General features: G+C 37.7%; 4 protein-coding genes across 5 annotated transcripts; 3 read left to right on the forward strand and 1 right to left on the reverse strand.

Annotated features, from left to right (window-relative positions):
* The first annotated feature begins 2,657 nt into the window (after positions 1-2,657).
* Positions 2,658-3,079, forward strand: LOC104799735. The gene is made up of 2 exons (XM_010522376.1): positions 2,658-3,006; positions 3,075-3,079. Exons 1-2 carry the CDS (start codon positions 2,658-2,660, stop codon positions 3,077-3,079), a joined length of 354 nt encoding a protein of 117 aa, XP_010520678.1.
* LOC104799564 (serine/threonine-protein kinase Nek5) lies at positions 3,013-7,980 on the reverse strand. The gene is made up of 14 exons (XM_010522161.2): positions 7,447-7,980; positions 7,303-7,369; positions 7,125-7,190; positions 6,989-7,035; positions 6,837-6,882; positions 6,666-6,746; positions 6,535-6,577; positions 6,403-6,452; positions 6,021-6,102; positions 5,890-5,939; positions 5,591-5,664; positions 5,321-5,372; positions 4,607-5,227; positions 3,013-4,527 (listed from the first exon to the last, which is right to left on the reverse strand). Exons 1-14 carry the CDS (start codon positions 7,542-7,544, stop codon positions 3,136-3,138), a joined length of 2,769 nt encoding a protein of 922 aa, XP_010520463.1. The 5' UTR covers positions 7,545-7,980; the 3' UTR covers positions 3,013-3,135.
* A 3,680-nt stretch (positions 7,981-11,660) lies between these two features.
* On the forward strand, positions 11,661-14,093 carry LOC104799565 (apoptosis-inducing factor homolog A-like). Of its 2 annotated transcripts, none has more exons than XM_010522163.1 (5): positions 11,661-11,752; positions 11,851-12,056; positions 12,493-12,749; positions 13,028-13,479; positions 13,638-14,093. In XM_010522163.1, the coding sequence occupies exons 2-5, from the start codon at positions 11,935-11,937 to the stop codon at positions 13,911-13,913; spliced, it is 1,107 nt and encodes a 368-aa protein (XP_010520465.1). In that variant the 5' UTR covers positions 11,661-11,752; positions 11,851-11,934; the 3' UTR covers positions 13,914-14,093. The 2 variants fall into 2 exon arrangements, with proteins under 2 accessions (XP_010520465.1, XP_010520466.1); XM_010522164.1 differs by having other exon boundaries at positions 11,745-11,762.
* Positions 14,094-14,776: 683 nt separating this feature from the next.
* LOC104799567 (GPI mannosyltransferase 1) lies at positions 14,777-17,248 on the forward strand. Its single transcript, XM_010522165.2, has 5 exons — positions 14,777-14,937; positions 15,136-15,408; positions 15,498-15,680; positions 16,068-16,609; positions 16,887-17,248. The coding sequence occupies exons 2-5, from the start codon at positions 15,138-15,140 to the stop codon at positions 17,199-17,201; spliced, it is 1,311 nt and encodes a 436-aa protein (XP_010520467.1). The 5' UTR covers positions 14,777-14,937; positions 15,136-15,137; the 3' UTR covers positions 17,202-17,248.
* The last annotated feature ends 4,023 nt before the right edge of the window (positions 17,249-21,271 follow it).

The raw sequence follows: 21,271 nt of genomic DNA on the forward strand, positions 1-21,271 counted from the left end.
TATATATTTTTAATCATATATATATATATATATATATATATATATATATATATATATATATATATATAATTGACCCTTGAGGTTGTAGTAATGCTAATAGTGGGTTCCAATCACCGATCGACAATAACAACTAGATAGTGAAAAATGACGAATATTTATAATATAGGCAAACGTGTAATTTAATTAAATTGCTATATTTAACATACAAAGACAAATATATATATATATATATATATATATATATATAAACTCGCAATGTATAACATGTACAATATCATTATTTTCTTTTCTTATAAATTTTGGAATAAAACTGAAAAGAAATAACGAATTATTTCGAGATTATGAATTACCTAGAAATGCAAATATATCAAATGGAATAGAAAATGTTATTTTATTTGAAAAACTAACATATATCTTTAAAATTAAAATTTTGAAAAATAATATTATTTAATTAAAAATAAAAGTACGAAAAAAATAAATATATGATTTAGTAGGAAAGATAATAGTTGTATTGTCCATGAATATAGTAATTATATCATTCAGAAAATTGGCAAATCTTATAATTAATAAAGTGGAACTTATAATTAATTACATTGGGGTTAATAATATAATCAATTAGATGGACGAATGTGGGTGAGTTAGGAAAATGATTGTTTGTAAATTTGTTCGGTGGATTACTACTACTACTTTTTTCTTGAAAATTTTACATTTTGTCACACCAAAAAGAGAGGCTTTATCTTTGAGATGCGAAATGGATAAAAAGAAACTTTATAAAAATGAAAGGTTATTTAATATTTAAATAGATTCTTTTAAAAAAAAGTATTTTTTCAGAATAAAATAAACTTTAGTGTTTTTTTATTAGGTTTTTGAGATTTTGGCCATGATAAAATTACGTCGAATAATGGGGGATTTTTACGCTTTGATTTATGAAAAGTTATAAATGTAAATGAAAATTTTGAATCTTTGACCCGACGTAATATTTTCTAAATAAAGAAATATTATATGGTTTCATTATATTCCATTGAAACTCGGAAATGGAGTCTTAAAAAAATCAAACATGAATAAATCGAATTATCCTATGTTAACATACAAATAATATTTCAGTCTCACCTTAACATGGTCGAGGTTATTGGCAAACATAAAAAAAAAACAATATTTGGGTTTTTCCAACTTAATTTATTTTCGATAAATTTGTAAAAATGTTTTAATAGAACATGTCTTTAATTATGTGTTCAAAAGTCTCTTCGTTTAATATAATTTTGTTGGAGATTTTCGTATTTTAATATTTCAAAAATATTAATTTTCAAAAAAAGCAGTGCGAGTTTTTAAATATTCTTATTTTACTTAGTCTCTTCGTATTGTTTTAATATCAATTGATATTAATCACTTAATAGTGTTCATTATTGGCATTCTAACTCACAACAAGTTTCATTTAAAAAGATACAATATATATATATATGAAAATTAAAGCATGAATGCTTGGAGGATGGTAGAGAGTCAATGAAAAGGATAATAGAATATGATGATATATATTTAACTTGGCTTTGAAGCAACATCTACAAGTGTGTTGGTCGAATCGATTTTCAAGACACCAATATCATATTTATATAACGATCAAATTACGGTACTACAGTAGAGCGTTTTTGTAATTTAATATTTAAGATATATTAGTTTTTAAAATATAATTCACACCCAAATTTATTAATGGTTCCATATTCCAGGGAAAATGAAAAAAAAAATATAACATTTGGCATATCCCACCATTAGGGGTTTAATCCCAAGAACTCAAAGTCCCATTGCGATACAGCGTTCGCGTTCGCGTTTGCGTTTGGGGTTGCATTGGCGGTGGCGTTGGAGGCGGAGAAAGATTCGACGGAGAAGGTAGCGTGGCTGGGACTCTGGGAGTGTCAATTGAGTTGGGTTAAATGGTTTTTATCCAACCCAATTTAATAATATATCCAAATGGATTTAACCAATTGGGTTGATTTGTTTAAATGAGTTATATGGTTTAAATCCATTTTGGATTATATACTAAATGGGTTTACCCAAATAAAAATAAGTCCAACTAAAATTATTAAATCTAAAATTTCTTTTTTTTTTTTTCCGATTCCCTCTCTTGTTCACTGACGTAAACCCTAAATGGCTCTATCTCTTAATTTCAATTTGTTCCAGCAATTGTCTTCGTCGTTTCATCATCCGTCAACCTCTGTTTCGATCTTTGTTGTCGCCTCCTCTACACGATTTCGTTGTCTTTGTCGTCCGCCTCTGTGAGATCTCTAAGGCAAAGTCAGGATATCCGAGGAAGAGGGGCAAGAAAAGAGATCAGAGTCGTGGTGAGAGCGGGTGAGAAAAGAGAAGAAGAGGAGAGACGAGGCGGGGGGACGAGGAAACATCGAGTTTAGAGATGAAGAGAGGAGAACAAACTCTAGTCCTAACCGCAGACAAATCCGACAAATCGGATATAATCTCGCCAGCAAGTCACAATCAAGAAAACCTCCTTCATCCATCTGCAAGCCACCGTTGTATCGTTGTTTGTTTGAATATAAATAAGCTTTGTATTTCATATGTGAATTTTCCCCAATACCTTTTTTTTTTTAAATAAAGAAATTGCACCAACGGTCTAAATAAGGGCAACCGGATTGAAAAGAAAAAGGGAAATGGCGGAAGCACAAGCGGCGGCTCCTCCAGCGGATGTTCCACCTCCAGATTCACCGTATTACCTAAGCTCAGGTGATCAAATGAATCTCGTTCTTGTATCCGATCGTCTCACTGACGCTTTGGATTACAATTCATGGTGTTGTTCCGTCACTATGGCGTTGGAAGGCAGAAACAAGCTCGGATTCGTAGATGGATCTTTGCCAAAACCTGCTGAAACTGATCCGAATCTCAAGCACTGGCTTCGCAATAACGCGATTATCAAATCGTGGTTACTCAATTCTGTTTCGAAGACTATCACAATCAGTCTCATGTATGCGAAATCGGCTAGAGATATATGGCTCAATCTTGGTACTCGATTGAGTTATTCGTTTTTGACAAATACGGGTTTTGCATGGCTAACGTTGTTGTTTTTTTAGGTTGAGTTTTTAAAAGAATTGTCATTTTATGAGATCAAATAACAAATTTGAAGACAATACCTCAGGAACAACTCCAGGAGCCGACACTGTTACTGTTGTGGTTGTGGTTGTGGTTGTGGTTGTTGATGTCTTCAATCATCATTCCTTTTAAACTCTTGGCCAACCAAATGGCGGTTTCTCTGGGAGAAACCTTGTCTTTCCCGAACGGCTTCAACACCACCTCCAGCTCCTCTATTCTCTTCTGCTCCAACAACTCCGCCGACAGTTCCAACAGCCCTTCCAGTGCCTCCGCTCTCTGCCTGAATGACTTCACATCCAACGTTTCCGAGCAAGAGTTCCTCACTTCTGATTCTTTCGCTTTGGCTGCGGCTGCGGGTTCCGGTTTCGGATGACGTGCCTCGGGTTCCGAGATCCCCGACTCGTCGGAACCGTTTGATCTCATCGTCGTCGTCATTGTTTCCGAGGATGTTGGTGGTTTTGCAGGGACTACCTTCCGAACTTCAAGTTCATCTCTCACCACGTTTATCAGCTTTCCGACATCAACGTTGTGGACGCCGACTTCTACGCTTTCCATTACCGGCTGGTCACTCCCGACACGGAAACTGCTGTGCCTTATGACATGTATGACATCGTCCACAACGGGATGAAGATGAGAAGAGCTCATCTTTTCGACGACTGCTTTATCTGTCTGGGAAGAAACAATAGGCAGAGGACTTGGTTTGGTTTCAGCTGAGATGGAGATGAATTTGTCGTCTCCGAGTTTCTTGTCCGGAGATGCGTTTGGATCGCAGCTCTGTTTGGTTGCAGAGTCATCATCTTCCGGTATATGAGGAGGCACTTCTTGCTGAGCTGAAACAGTATTCTGATCATCAAACACAGTCCCGGGAATTTCGGTAAGCCGCCGGCTGGTGTTATGATCATCTCCAGGGATCTGAAGATTTCGAGGCAGATCTGAGAAAGCGGATGAAGGAAATGAGGAGATGGTTGGTAATGGCCCCGAGTAATCAGAACGGCGGGATCTTCCATGATCATCGGAAGCAGAGTGTTGTTCTGTCATGTCAATAAATGGGGTGGAAGCATCATCGCAAAGCTCGTATGCCTGCATGGAAAATGAAGACGAGACGGAATTACTGCTATCCGTCTGAATTCCTTTAGATGATCCGACAGAAATTCCTTTAAAGTTGGGTGGCGGATGAGAATTCGTTTCGGCCCCTCGTGTTACGGATGGATGTAGCCTTGTTGTGCCGTCATTGACCACTGTTGTATTCGGAACATCTTCTACTAATTGTCTCGGACTTGGACTTGGGCGCTCAATTAAAGACGGCCTTCTCGACACGACAGGAGGCGTTCTTTGCCTCAGTTTAGCTGACATTGCTTCCTCGGTTTCATGTTTAGTCGGAGGAAGTGGAATTCCGTCGTTTCTAGGCTTTGGTTTTGGCGTGGTCGCGACCATCTGCAGTGTGAATTAAACACATGAATCCTTAGCATTTCTACTAAATCAGGAACTCATGAGAGAGAAAACAAGAGAGTACCTGATGCTTCGGTGGATTCGATACCAGAGTCCTTCCCGCAGAATCAGAGGCTAGTTTTGATGAAGCAATGGGGGTATTTGCATTAGTCTTTGAACTAGGAGCGGTATCACTAAGTTTCGGAATCTTTGACGGAGTTTCAGCATTAGGCTTCAACCGATTAGTTCTCATGGGTGAACCATTTTCTCTGGCTTTCCCTTCTTTCAAGACCATCATGATGTTTCTGATAGTTTTCGGGTGCCTTGGATGAATATCCGGTCGCTGTACAGTACACGAGGGCTTTACCATCCCATGGCCATCTGTTTTCGTGGTAGAAACACCATTGTCATTTTGACGTTCGGCTGGTTGAGAATGGTCAGAGCAGTCTTCCTCGTCAACAGAAACTGAATCGGAATCAGTAGCTTTATTATCATTGCTCGGAACCATAGATTGGGCGTGTTTTTCACTTGAGAGCAGACTGTCTTTATCGCTAGAGCTGTTACTGTTCTGGCTTTCGGCCATACTCCTCCGACCATTACGAGAATTCAGAGGCTTCTCTGGAGATATAGTTGCTACTGGAGAAAGGGCTGGTCGGTATTGCTCAACATAAGTCTGCAGATAAGGATGCTTCAGAAGCTCAGAGGCCTGAAGAAAAATGAAGAAAGAAAACATGTTAGTTGGAATCTGGCTGGTGAAGATTACTTAAGCTGACGATTTGTGATCCTAATAAAACCATACGCTAGGCCGATGCTCCGGGCTCTTCCTTAGCATGCCCTTGATGAGAGATTTTCTGCGGCACAGAAAAAGGCAAAAAAAGGAAAGGAAAGGGAAGGAGTGAAAAATAATACTATGAGGCATTCCAAACATGTTTTACACGAAAACTGGCACACAGATTTTCGCCTAACATGAAATAATAGTCTGGCCCTGGTGTTCTTGGGAAGGAAAAGGCCATGTTCAAATCATAAAATACAGAAGACCATAACAAGCTAAAGAATAGCGCAGTCTTACAAAGATGGAGAATAGCAAGGAGGCAGTGGACCGATAGAGGAACGATTAATCTTGCTTATCAACCCTGCCATGTCCTGATACCATAAACAAATTTACATCAGATACCACTATGTACCACCTTAAAAAGATCAAATTCAGAGAATACCGAGAATCCTCAAAAGCCTGTATACAGCTCGGATTTTTTCCTTTTACCTTCAGCGACCAATCACCCAACAAACCAGGAGGACCCCCTTAAGGAAAGGACTTATTTCACATTTTCACACAAAGCTAAAGAATGAAAAGCATCTAAACTAACTTACAAAAGCTTTAAAGGCAGGGCGATGTGCAGCCATCTCATATATACAGCAGCCTGTTTGCAGAAAACCATCTTAGCCTCGGTAACAATAGCACAAGGCATAACCATTAAAACGGATAACAGTTACCAACATACCTAGGGACCAGATATCGGATTTGAAACCATAAGGAATATCCGTAAGCAGTTCAGGGCACATGTAGTTTGGAGTTCCGACCACCTAAATAAAGGATGCCATAAGTTATCGCAGAAACACAAAAGTCTCAGTCACACTTCCACCAAAAAGCCATATTCTACTATTAGTTGAGAAGATATCTTGAGAGCAATACCAAGAACAATCATCCATACAAAAAGTCAGTAGGGAGGTTCACTTGTAAAAATTTGTTTAGATAGCTTATGTTAGATGGATGGGGAAGATAACTGTCCAAACGTTTTGTTCACATAACTACATCCAACCCTGGCTAATTCATACTCTAGATTATCTCTGTATGCGTCAATCACAAGGACTTGTATGGCATACCGAGGAAGCCAAGTCATCCGCCTTCAAAGTTTTTGCAAGCCCAAAATCCCCTAAGCAAGACAGAATGGAATAAAATCATTGAAGTATTGAATCCAGCTGAATTTCTTTGAACACATCACAAATGAAACTTACCAAGGCGAACATCGTGATCTTTTGTAAGAAAAATGTTGGAACACTGGAAAGGGAAAGCTAACAAAATAAGTCCATAAAACTTTTAAGCAAAGCGTGAGATCCAAACAACTAGCACATCCAATATTTTTTACCTTTAAATCACGATGCAGAACGAAATTGGAATGCAGATACTCGACAGCTGATAATAATTGAGTAAACCACTTGCAGAGTTTCTGCAGAATTCACAATAAGGAACGAGCAAAAGATTAATATCCATTAACTTGAGCTGAGAACATGTCGGATGAAACATATCTTAGTAGTACCTCCTCTGGAAAGTACACCCCATTCGACTTTTTCATTAACTCAGCCCTGCAAAACAATTACAGGAACATACAAACATTTTCTTTGAATTCTGTAGACTAACCAACAAAACTAAACTCGAACTCAAATCCAAATTTCGAGTAAGTCGACTCACATGTCTCCTCCTTCGCAGTATCCAGTGACAATGCAAACATAGCAACCCTACGTTTCAAATCTAACGCGTCAAAAAAGAAATACTGCAACCAGAAAGAATTGCATCCTGAGAAAAGAGAAGTTCTATTATCTTTTACCTTTTCAACCCAAGCTTCCTTGAACTCGACAATGTAAGGATGCTGAAGCCGCGCGATTAAGGCCATCTGCGTTCCACAGGTATGGTGAAATGCAGAGAGAGAACAACAAATTCGGGAAACGAAATCTAATACAATCCGAATGCAATCTCGTCGGATTCGACTGGGAAAATCAAATTACCTCCTGGTGAGCTGATCTCCGGCAACGCTCTGTTTGCCGAGCTAATCTGATCTTCTTCAGAACATACCTAAATCATCGTCAATGTAAATAACGAAATCTGAAGACAGAGAACTTGAGAAAGCGTAATGGAAAAAACAAACTCACTTCTTCTTCTCGGCCTTGTGATTGACGAGAATGGCGGCGCCGAACGCGCCACGGCCGATCTGCTCCATGATCTCGTACTGATCCATCCGAGACTCCATTGCTCTTCCACAGAGCTTCCACCAACCAACACAAAAGCTTCACCTCCAATTTGCAATAATAAGGCGAAAAAGAAAGAAAGAACCAATTCAAACTTGCTTCTCTTCAACGTAATCCTCGCATTTTCCCTGTCCTACACGCTTCGTTTTCCCGATTCTCCGATTCAAACCACTCGATTTCCGGCCCTCGCATTTTTAAACCGGAAATGAATGAGATTAAGCCGCCGAATCAAATTCAAATCCAGACATTTTCCGATCTGAGACTGACAGAAACAGAAATTCTTCCAGATTCCGATGCGATAAAGGAAAAAGAGAAGAGAGCTCTCTCTCTCTCTCTCTCTCGAATTCTGGATTCGTCCTTTCGTCTTTTTCGTCCCTGATCAGTTCACTGCCACTGTTACAAGCTAAACGAGGAAAAAAGGTGACTTTCCTTGAAAATATGGAGTTTCTGATTTATCGAAATTGGACGAAAATAGGGGAAATAAAAGGCAGTTAAACTAACTACACCTGCTGGATCCAGGTTAGTAATTAACCATTGTGTCAATTATTATTTTGGATATATATAATAATCATAAAAATATAATGATACATCTTTCTTTGGTGTGGTTTTCCTTATGGAATTGACAAACTATAATATATATATATATATAATGTTCGATGTAAACTCTGAAACTAAATCGTTACAGGTTGGTATCTCTACTACTGTTTGGATTGAAGTCAATGCGATAAATCAAACAAATATTTTTTTTAATGATAGTTATTTTATTATGAAATTGCTATGTTCGCTAGAACAGTTGGATTTTAATATTCTTACAAATAACTAAATATGTTATTAGTATGTAACAAAACATAAAACTAGTTTTTTATCAAATAAAATTACAATTTTATTTTTTCATTAAAAAATAAACTCGAATTTTATAATCGTTATTATTTTTAAAGATATAATATATCGATATTCTATTTAACAAGTAAATACTTTAACCATATTTATTAGATTATGATTTATATATCACGATATCATTATGCTATATTTTACTTGATGTTTTATTTGATAAAAATTTAAAATTGAGTTTTTTAAAAAAGTTGACAAGTTTAGATATTTTTTATTTTTAATAATAATAATAATAATAAAATGATGCATGGCTTAACTTAGCTTAACGCAGCCGACAAAACCAGCTGTTGAAGTGTGCGAAAGGTCCCTCCACTCTCTAATGGCGCATAATATACTTTAAATTTTTACTGTGATTTTGTATCTATTTTATCCAAATATAAAATTCTTTCCCATATTATTTATATATTAATAATTTCAATAACTTACGTTAATCTAACTCTATACAAAAATATCGAAATATATTTATGGAACGGTCTGACCAAAGGAGATTTACATATGTGAAATTGTTTTAAAAAAAATGTCAAAATCTCAGAAGAATTATTGAGAGAATAGGGTTTTAAAATTGTAATATTAATGCATGTTACAGACATTTTTTCCAAGGGACCCATTTTAAAAATAAATAAATAAATAAATAGGCATCATGGAGTTTTTGTGGTATAATTTTTATGATAAATGGCATTCAATGTCTGTGACAGTCCACAAATAAAATAAAAAATAAATTAAATACACCACATGAGCATGTGTCGGTCGATTCTTTTGTACATTAACTAATCTATTATAACACCCTCATTGCCATCCACCAGATACTGTTATCATCATAGTGCAGCCAAAAATCACATGCAATAATTTCGTTTTTTTTATAACGGGCTATAACCAACTATATGATTTGGTTTAATTATACGCATTTGTTTCAAATTTAAGATTCAAATTCAGTACGTAACATACATTTTACATTCGTTTCAACGGTTGAACTACATAAATTTGAGTATAATTTTATTATTTTTTTGCTAACAATACATAATTTTGCTGGGAAACAATACGTCCATATCATTGTATTAAATTGCATTGATTACATGTTGAATTATCGAAACGTATTAGGTTACCATTTAATCTTTAAAAATGTACCAGTAAAATTTATTCTATACAATTTTATAAAAATAATGCTATACAAGATATGGTCGAGTGTCAAAGTTTTTTAATTACATTTTTTATCACAACTGAATAAAATTTATGAGTACTTCAAATTTGATAAAGTCTTATGAAAAAAATAATACCTGAAAAAGCCATAATTTTTAATGAAAACATCTAACTATAAATTAAGAATATTTTTATTTAGTATAAATTAATTTAGAATTTATACCTTTTCAATTTTAATGTTGCCTATATTTGATGCTACCTATATTCGAAGATATATATATATATATATATATATTAACATATGAAATTTTAACATTTATATGAAAACGGGAACATTAAAGATATAAATAAAAGGGATATTTTTTTGGCAATTTAAATATGTTATTGTAGATTAGGTTATAAAAGGAAATAAGTTAGGTTAGCGAAGTTTGACAGCGCTAAAATTAGAGAGATAAAGAGACACAATAAAGGTGCACTCTCACTTTCATTTGCAGTTTAATTATCACTATTTAGTGGTCTAATCAAATTATTTTCTTGGTTTATAATTCATTGGCGGTTTAATTTAAACATAATTATCCCCATATTTCTTATTTCATACTATTACGAGTTCTTACCTTTCATTTTAAGGAATTAATTTCGCTTATATAAAGGAAAAATCCCGTTATATTATAGATAATTTATTCTAGTTTACAAATTATACTAGCTAAACAAATATATAGGAAATTAGGAAAAGAAAAGTCAAATTTTGTATTTTCATGATATATTATAATAGATCATTTTATTTTATAAATTGATGGGCAGAAAGAAGTATAAGGGCAATGCAATTGAGATATAGTTTAACTTTTACTTTCAATTTTATTGTTTAAAGATATAATTTTTTTACTAAACTATTAAAACAACTAATTACCACATCTGAATGTTTATCCACACAAATTCTATCTGTTTCTCTGATAACAAATATGACATTACAAGGATAAAAATTACTGTCTCCCCTCCTTTTTTGTAATGATGATTAACTCTTAATTTAAGAAAACTATTCATCCTTTTTATTTAAAGTTAATCCCTTTCTTTGTTTTCTGCAATTAAAAAGAAACAAGGCAGTCTCACAGAGGCGGTAAGAAAAATGTAAAGGAAAAAAATATTAGGTATAAGATAAATAGATAAATCCGCATATGTATATATGAAAATATATGGTTAATTTAACCTAATAGATTATTAATTTAATTATATGATTTCGATTCGATGATTCATCTTGAAGATATATTTAGAAATATTTATCGTTTTTAATTTTTATTTGAAATATATCTATATTCATACAAATTAATTTCGCCTGGATCATACAAAATAACAAAAACATTTTTTTTAGATATAAAAAAAGGAAAGATCAATCGTAATTTGCATGTGCATGTTTAAACACTAAATCCACGGTGTGATTTCCTGTTCTCTAACATTATTTGTATATTACTTTAAACATTATATTAATAAAACCTACAATTTTTAAACCTATATAAAATTTTTAATGGCGAAAAATAAAATAAAAGATATCGACGAGTGATTAGAAAGATGCGGAACTTTATTTTTTTAAAGCACGACTTTTTGTATCCAATCATATTCTATACTTTTAAGTTTTATTTACATAACAGTTAAATTACTACAGTAATTTTTCTGTATTTTTCACTAAACATCAAGAAATTATAATTTCTAAAATTGCAATGATGACAAACTAAATTATTATAAAATTTAAAACTGGCATAATTTCAAAACTAAAGCTAGATATAGTGATTCAGTTAGATTAAGATATTTTTTTTGTATATGTTCAGTTTTTATTTATGAAAATAATTATTTTTTATAATTTATATATTTGATTTTTTATGTTTTTAAAAAGTTAAACGTATTTAATTTTTCAAATTCTCATACAATTATATATATTCACTTTGATATAAAAAAAATCCAATTAAAAAGAGCGACTGTCCACAGAAGACAACGCATTTGGGCATTTAATGGGCCTACATAATTTTTTTTCCAAAAATCAAAAGCCCAATAGTTTCCTCGACGTTTCGATTCGAATGACATATTGGAAAAATCAAAGCTTCACCATTAATGGAAAACTTAATGATGTGAACAGGTGAATCCCCAGGGGCTAAGGGCCCTTCCCGAGTCTCTGGAAGGTGACGAATCTTCGGTAATAACGCGTAAATCCCCAAATGCCTTTTCCTCTCCCACAAGCCAATCACAACTTTTTCGAGCTGTAGTATATAATATATATATATATATATATAGTGCTGAAATCATCGTAGGTGAGAAACCCATCGGGAAGCATTCGAAAACTTTGTTCGTCTAGATTCTTGGGGATTTATCGGAAGAATGGAAGGGAAAGAATCGCCGGCGGGAAATTCGCGCAGGGTGGTGGTGATCGGCGGCGGTGTTGCCGGCTCCCTCGTCGCGAAATTGCTTCAGTTCGACGCTGATGTCACCCTCATCGATTCGTAAGCTTTTTCTTGACTAAATATTTTTTCTGATTCAGAATGATATCTCTTCCCTGTTTGATCATTCAATGTTCGTAGCTCGAAAAAGGAAAAAAGAAGTATTGGGAATCCAGCGTAGATTTAGTTACGAGCCTTGATGATGATGGCATATGATAATGAGGGTCTCTTTGAGATTAGGTTAAGAATGCGTGGAAAAGAGAGAAACCAAGAAATAGGCTTGAGAAGAAGGATTTCCAAAGGTTATTTTACAATGGTAGACAACCACTGTATCATTGATCAGTTCGTTTGTATCAGAAGTTGGTCGTATGCTTGTAATGGAATCATAATCATACATAGTTCATGTTAGGCAGCAGCATACCCATCAAGGGTATGGTGTAATGCTGCACTTAGATCGGGCTTTGGGTGTTCCACAAGATTGAAATTTCATTGAATTCAGGAAGGATTATTTCGAGATCACATGGGCAAGCTTGAGATCCATGGTGGAGCCTTCATTTGCCAAAAGATCAGTCATTTCCCATAAGGAGTACTTAAAAAATGGCCGTGTGGTCAGTTCTCCTGCTATCGATATCACCGATACTGATGTGATATGTTTGGATGACCTTGTCGTTGGATACGATTATCTTGTTATTGCAACCGGTCATAATGATGCATATCCCAAAACCCGGAGCGAGAAGCTGTCTCAATATCAATCAGGTATCTTCTATAGGCAATCTTTGCTTTCGTTTTGTTGGTTCCTTTTCCCTGTGTAAATAGCTGATAATGTCTGAATGGTAAGGACTATGCTATAGATAGTAAGCTGATGCTGTTTACGAGTTGGTGTTTGGGTGGGGAATTGTATCTTGAATGTTTGCATCTTTCAAGGCACAGTTTAGGTTAATAATTAGGACTTGTTTGAATTTTGGTGTGAATATTCCTCGAATTGAAGTATAGGAAATGCTTTGCCCTCAATGACTCGTACCATGTGCTTGCAGAATATGAAAAGATAAGATCTTCTGGGTCAATTCTGATCGTTGGTGGAGGTCCAACGGGTGTTGAGCTTGCTGCGGAAATTGCGGTTGATTTTCCCGAGAAGAAGGTTACTCTGGTGCATAGGGGGCCTAGGTTGCTGGAATTTATCGGCCAGAAAGCTGGTGACAAGGCTTTCGACTGGTTGAAATCGAAGAGAGTGGAAGTGATATTGAACCAATCAGTGGATTTGAATTCAGCCTCTGATGGAAACAAAACATACCGGACTTCGGGAGGAGAAACTATACATGCTGATTGCCATTTCCTCTGCACTGGAAAGCCTCTAGCTTCGGGTTTTCTGAAGGAAACTTTTCTAAAAGACAACATGGATGGTTATGGAAGGCTGATGGTTGACGGGTACTTGCGGGTTGAGGGTCTGAAGAACGTTTTTGCTATTGGAGATATTACAAATATCGAGGTTAGTGTGTGATATCCTTCAGCATAGTCGGTCTTTACACAACAAATGTGTTTTCTGAACTTGTAAACTGAACCTTGAATTTATCGATCATGTTTCTTGGTTTTGTTCTGTCATTGGAAGTGCCCTGCTCTAATGGTGTCTGTGATTCGTACATGTAGGAGATGAAACAAGGGTACATAGCCGAGAAACATGCCTCAGTTGCAGCGAAGAACATAAAGCTGCTGATGTCGGGAGAAAGAGAGAACAAGATGTCGATGTACAAAACGGGTCCAGAGATCGCGATTGTATCTCTGGGGAGATGGGACGCAGTGGCTCAGTTCCCGTTCATCACTGTTGCAGGTTGCCTCCCGGGTTTTATCAAATCTAGGGATCTTTTCGTGGGCAAGACGAGGAAAGCTCGAGGCTTAGATGCTGATCTTGCCGAGGATGCGTAACTTAGTTTTGGTTTCCTCAACAGAGGTTGTTCTCTCTGAAGACAAAAGTCTTGTTCTTTTGGTTGTGTGAAGACAAGGCTTGTTGTTTATTTCTATGAGACGTTTTGATGGTTTGTTTGAGTTCTTTTTGTGTCTGAATGGTATTTGCGTAATTTCAAGAAAAAAATTCTGATTTTTCCTTGCACTATTTTATTTTCTATTAATTATTAATTAGATAAAATGTTCAGCCCGTACCAATGATTTTAAAGAAATTTTTTATGTATAAAAAACTCTTTTTGACAATTTTACATTTTAAATTTAAAATTAAAGATCAAAAACTAAACTAAATGAAAAATTAACCAAAAATTTTCAATATTGGTCTATTAAAATTCATTTTACCCTAACCAAAAAAATAATAATAAAATTGTATGCTAAAGCCAAAATGTCCCAAGAACGGTTTTTCTTCGTCTCTCTCTTTGATTGTGGATGGGGTTTTTTACCCAAATGACCCACTTGGGTCGCAGTTATTTTAGCGTACACCATCGAAAAAAACAACTTTTTTTTTTAATTTTAACCCTCTTTTCGATTGAAAAAATCCAAAATACACTTTTTTTTTATTTTTTACGATCTTATTACGACTAACATATAACTTATATATAACTAAAATAAGACAGATGATTTTTTTGCCACCTTTTTTAGAATCAATTGTAATTTTTTGTTATCTTTTTTAGAATTAATTACGAACTCATAATAACGAAGTTGTTTTCGAACGAATAAATATCGTGTATTCGTTAAGGTAATTTCGTCTTTTCAACAAAAATTAATGTGTTATTTGTTTTTTTGTGGTGTAGGCCTGAAATAGTTGCGAGCTAAGTGCATTTGAGTAAAAACCCTCGTGGATGAGCATTGGGCAGTCTGAAGCCTTACCATAGTCATCTTCACCATCTCTCTCAGCGAATCTCAGTATTTCTTCACCATCGGAGAAACTCCGACATCGACGTCACTGTCGGAGCCTCCGCCGAGACGAATCTTCTGAAGCCGAAAGGTTCAGACATCAATTAGGCCTAGCGTTAACTCTGTTCATCTTCTGATCTGCAGATTCTGTCTAGATTTAGCATCATCTAGTTTCATCTTTCTCCGATTCAGTTCGTATCAGCAATAGTTGTAATTTGTAATTCGTAATTTAAGATCTTGAAGCTCGGGCGGAGGAGTATCTTACGTCACAAAATTTGTTGTATTCCAGCGATGAAGCCGGTGGGTTTTGGTTCCCTGCTCGTCTTCTCCATGCTTTTACGGATCGTGTTGATTGTCTATGGAGAATGGCAAGATGCTCACATGGAGGTTCGGTACACGGATGTGGACTACATTGTTTTCTCTGACGCTGCAGCTTTAATGGCGTCTGGTGAATCTCCTTACAAGAGAACTACGTATCGCTACTCACCTTTGCTCGCATTGCTCTTGATCCCCAATTCAATCTTCCATCGCTCCTGGGGAAAGATCCTGTTCTCAGCTTCTGGTATGAACACACTCTATGTACAGCAATATAATCATTTCTTTCCAGTGACTGGGTCTCTGAGAATTTGTTTCTTTGTTTTCATATTGCAGATTTACTGGTGGGCTTGTTTATTCGTGCTATTTTGAAACAACGGAAGGTGCCTGAGGAGATATGTACGTACTCTGTAATGGTATGGCTCCTCAATCCATTTACATTCACAATTGGAACCAGGGGGAACTGTGAACCAATTGCTTGTGCCATGATTCTTTGGATCATCATCTCTCTTATGAAAGGTACGCCCCCTTCTTTGGTGTTTTAGCATTTGGGTCGAATCTATTCTCCATGGACTTTAGCATAGCAGATTGTATTGATTCACTGAGTCAAGTTCTATAACTTAGAATGTGTGTGTGTGTGTGTGTTTCTTCTACATTAGATGATTATAGCCTTATAGGGGGATTTTAGAAGAGTGAAGGAATGATGTTGTGTGTAGAGAACTGAGTAATTTCCCCGTTCAGAAGGAAACAGTTAATTGTTAAAAAAAAAAACAATGTGATATAATTCTCTTATCGTGCAGCATTCACTGGCTTGCTTTATTTCGAAAGGTTGCAACTATGGTTTCGACAACCGTCATGCAACAGTATTGAACTGACGACCTCATAATATTGTCTTGTGTTGTGTAGGCAATTTGTTACAAGCCGCATTCTGGTATGGGCTTGTAGTGCACTTCAGAATCTATCCCATTATATATGCACTTCCGATCGTCCTGGTTCTGGATCCTCAGATATTCCAATCGGATCGAAAGCCTCTGCTTCAGGAGTGGAGTGCCGATCAGGGGAAGACGCCTCCTAGTAACACAAAGGAAAGGTTTTGCTTCCGCCATTTTGCTGCCTTGAGAAATTTATTTTCTTCACAGAGAATAACTTTCGCTTTGGTTTCTGGGGGAGTTTTTCTTGCTTGCAATGCTGTTTCCTATTATTTTTATGGACAAGAGTTCCTTCACGAGGCTTTATTATATCATCTTACCCGAACGGATCCAAGACACAACTTCTCCATCTACTTCTATCATATATATCTGCACTACGAGCATCAGTTTTCAGTTCTGGAGAAGCTCATCTCTTTTTTACCTCAGTTTGTGGTACAATTTGTTCTAGTGTTCTGTTTCGGACAGGATCTGCCCTTCTGCGTCTTTCTTCAGACCGTTGCGTTTGTGGCTTTCAATAAGGTAACACATCTGTCAATCTGTTTCACTTCTGTTGCTTCTTTGCCATCTGAAAGGTTTTTTCATTACTCCTTCTTGATGGAACATTTTTTGCTTCCAATTCTTGGCTTGTATATCGATTCACCCAAATAAACCCTTTTGATTAGAAATGATCATTTAACTGAAAAAATCCGATACCAAGAGCCTTTCTTGAACCCAAAATGTCCGGTCCAGTTTCAGACAAGAGAACCTGCTTACATAACGTGTTTGCTTAACTTGTCTTTCTCACGCACACACGCAGGTGATTACGGCGCAGTACTTTGTGTGGTTCTATTGTCTGCTTCCTCTTATACTGCCATGGAGCCGTATGAAGCTGAAATGGGAAGGCTTGTTATGCATCCTTGTCTGGATTGGAGCTCAGACCCATTGGCTGTTGTGGGGATACCTGCTCGAGTTCAAGGGCATAAATGTCTTTTTACAGCTATGGATGTCGAGTTTACTGTTTCTGGCGGCAAACACCTTTGTCCTTGTAAGAATCATCCGGTGCCATCGGTTCTCTCCTCTGTTCAAACGGCTCGAGTCTACCATTTCCAAGAAACCCGCGAAACTTGATTGATGGGTTATCGAAGAATGGCTTCATTCATGGGAGAAAAAAAGAAAAGATTCATCGTCTCGGGAGCTACAAAGGTGTTTGTTGTAAGAAAAGCAGAGGGAGGAGGAGGAGGCTGCGATTCGTTTATATCTCTTCGTGGGCATCTCGGAACTCTGGTTTCTACGTGATTTCTCAAGGTACGAGACTTAGATCGCCCATCCTCGGTAGAAAAAACTTTTTGTAGGCAGCGTATGAATGTCGGTAGAAAAAACATAGAAGATGAAAGAGGAGGTAGTCTGAGAAGTGAAGCTCATACGAGATGTCGGTTTTTTTTTTTTTTTTTGGTATAAGGTGAATCTATCCATTAATTTAAAATAGTTTACTTACAAAACATCCAGCCACAGCCGTACAAAATAGGATAACCATGTCACAAAATAAGCAAAATGTGAATGTGGTGTGCGTGTTTCTAACGTTGGTGCGTTCGGATACTTTCCGACAAGAAGAACCAGTCTTGCAACGTGGAAAGGCTGCCACCGTTACTTGCCATTGTAACAGAAATCAGGATGTTGCGCAATACTCGATCAATCCGCTGTTGAATCACATCACTCGTCGTTCGCTCCGATCGGAAAATCCTATTGTTCCGTTCCTTCCAGATTTGGTACACTGTAATCTGTAGGATCAATCTGCCTATGAGCGGCTTGCTATGGCTCGTGTCGGTTGCCCGATCAACCATCCATTCCCTGCATTGGAACACACTCATTGGCGGAGATGGCCATATCAAACTCCCCATTGTCAACCATATCCTTGAGCTGAACTCGCACTCAAAGAATAAATGTTGGTGCGTTTCCGAACCCCTTTGACAAAGCACACAGGTTGGGTCCATTTGTATTCCCCATCGAGCAAGTCTATCCTTAGTCGGTAATCGCAACAACATAATCTCCCATAACAAGAAAGAAAATCTCGGTATGTGATGCTTAAACCATACAATCTCATGCCACGATACCTCAGGTTGGTGCTGCCGAAGTAACATCCATGTGCTGGAGTTGGAAAACCATTGCTTATGCACTCCATCCTTGTGCTTCCAAAGCGGTTTGTCCGGGCCTTTTGCATCATCCGGGATGGGGGCAGTTGTTAGGGCCGTGAGAATGTCCTGCAGGCCCTGTGATCGTGCTCCACCCACTGTCCAATTTCCTTCAGAAATAGCTCCTCGAACATTGCTGTCACGTGGGATCCGAAGCAATCTTGGCCCTAAGTGCCCTGCAACATCAATGAGCGGTCGAGGACCCAACCAACAGTCATGCCAAAAGGAAGTTGTTTTCCCGTCGCCAACCTCATACCGCATAAATTGCTTCACCGTATCACGCAATGCCAACAACTTGCGAAGGTTCCACGAGTGTGTAGTTGAGCTAGCAGCACCCCAATACCCCTTCTGCTTCCAGATATTCCTTTGTAGCCAATCAGACCAAAGCGATTCGGTCTTTGTGAGCATATGCCAAGTGAGTTTCAGCCGTTGCACCATGTTGATGTCTAGTAGCTTCCTAAGGCCAAGTCCACCCTCAGAAGTTGGGCGGCAAACTTGTTCCCAGGCAACCCTCGAAACGGTTTTCCGCACCTCGTCCCCCTTACGTGCCCATAGGAAAGATGCACATATCCCATTAATCGCCTTGATGATGCATTTGGGAATGAGAAAGATCGAACTCCATAGAAGCACCTGTCCATAAATAACCGAACGGATTAACAATAATTTACCCGCCCGTGATAGAAAGTGGTTCGTCCAGGAGGCAAGTTTTGCCTTTATCCTCTCAACAAGAGGATAATAATCAGACTTGCAAGGCTTCCGATGACTCAGCGGTACCCCTAAGTAGCGGACAGGCAGATTCCCGATTGTGCAACCAAGGATTCCAGCCATGGCCGAGGCTTCAACAGCAGTGGTTCCGCTGAAGAATACCTCAGATTTGTCGTTGTTTACATGCAACCCAGACATGGCTCCAAACTCCTCCAATATACGTTTGACCTCATGCATAGAATCTAGATCAGCTTTGCAAAATACAAGTACATCATCCGCAAAGGCAAGATGGGTAATCTTTGGTCGCAAGCATTTGTGATGAGGTTTCAATCGACCCGCTGCACTCGCTTTATCCAGCATCCTAGAAAGGATATCAATGGCTAAGATGAAGAGGTAGGGGGATAAGGGATCCCCTTGCCTCAACCCTCTCCCGCTTTTGAAATATCCCGCTAGTTCACCGTTTATTGCAACAGAGAAATGTGGGGTTGTGATGCAAGCTCTGATCCATCGAATGAATGTAGCTGGCAGGTTAATAGCCTCAAGAACCCTGATAATGAATTCCCAGTTCAGTGTATCAAACGCCTTCCTAATATCAACTTTGATTGTTGCTCCCTTTGCAGCCAATCTACGAGCGTAGCCCGTGATTATTTCACTAGCTAACATCACATTATCCAGCATTAATCGTCCCCTTGTGAAGGCTGCCTGGTTCCGGGAAATCAGACTTGGCATCAATGGTTGAATTCTCTTGGCTAGTATGCTAGATATAACCTTGTAGACCACATTGCAACAGCTTATCGGCCTAAAATCCGTGAGCGATACAGCTCCTGGTTTCTTAGGGACGAGCGTGATGGCAGTGGCATTGAGCTGACCAATTAGCTGGCCTGTGCGGAAGAATTCCTGAACCGCAGCAACTAGGTCTCCACCCACTACTTCCCACGCCGAGACAAAAAACTCTTTAGTGTACCCATCCGGCCCTGGTGCCTTATTGTTCGGCATCGAGAGCAAAATACCCTTTATATGATCAGCAGAAGGCATTTCCGTGAGGCCAGCAAGACTATCCCTCTCAACCCGAGCCTCTGTTACTTCCCGTAGTGATTGAACCGATGGAACTGAAGGTTGGTTCGGTCCTGCTCCAATGAGGGCTGAGAAGTAATCAACTGCATGCCGCTTAATGTCTCTTAGTGACTGAATTCTATGGCCAGCTTCGTCTTTCAAGAAATGAATATGGTTCCCTGATGCCCTTGTTCTACTCATATTGAAGAAGTACTTAGTATTTCTGTCCCCTTCGCTCAACCATTTCACTCGAGATTTTTGCCGATAAAATGTTTCTTCAGCCATTATCATCTGCAACCATCGAGATGTCGGTTTTACTTGCAGTTGTTGCAATGTCGTTTTCTTTTGTAGAGTTTAGGATCAAGGATACTGATCTTTTTCTTCCCTATTGATCAAGTTTTTTTCTCCAACAATTAAACCACAAAGATTTTGTTAAATACACCATAGATTTTGATGATATAGAATCAGAATGTTATATATATATATATATATAAGACCATGTTCATCATCCAGGGTTGCTGAGAAGACATCTCTAAGAGAGAGGCCCAAAACGACCACGTTTTAGTCGAATCGGTTGTGTTGCGAAGGTCCGTACAGCCGACCTGTGGGTTTTGCTCTCGCGAACGTGCTTTCCAGACGGGGTGGTCTCTCTCTCTCTTAACGTCGTTAGATACAGAACTGCGCGTGTCGATATGCACAGTCGCACCTGTGCTTAACCGGGAGCTGAAAAGCGAACCGATCTGGTTTTCTCACCGAGGCTCTAACTCTAAAGACGCAGGGGCAAAAACATCACGATAATGTCTACAGAAGCATATACCAACGAATTACGTTTGCCCAATAATCTGATTCAGAAGTTTTGTCTGTGCTTTATTCACAGAAGTTGCAAAAATAAATCTCGATTTTTATAAAATTCTACAAGAGTAAAACAACATCAAAATAACAAAACATAAGATTCTGCAGTTGATTTATCATTGTAAAATTTCTTTGTTCACACCAAAACTCACAAGAGAAGAGGATCTCCTTCATCACTGATGCTAACTTTCTCTTGTCGATTTCTGTGATTAGATTCACCAGAAAGAATCTCGAACAAGATCACGACAACTTTCTCGAAAGGTTCTTCAAACCGCTTCCTACACACTTCAGTATCACGGTTCCTGTCGACGGATCGGGTTTTATCACAAACTTGACCCCCAAAAAGTCTCTTATGTTCCTCAATGTCTCGACTCCGTATGGAGACAATGTCCCTACACGAACC

The sequence above is a fragment of the Tarenaya hassleriana genome, unplaced genomic scaffold (genome assembly GCF_000463585.1).
Source record: "Tarenaya hassleriana unplaced genomic scaffold, ASM46358v1 Cleome6, whole genome shotgun sequence".
Classification (NCBI taxonomy): domain Eukaryota; kingdom Viridiplantae; phylum Streptophyta; class Magnoliopsida; order Brassicales; family Cleomaceae; genus Tarenaya; species Tarenaya hassleriana.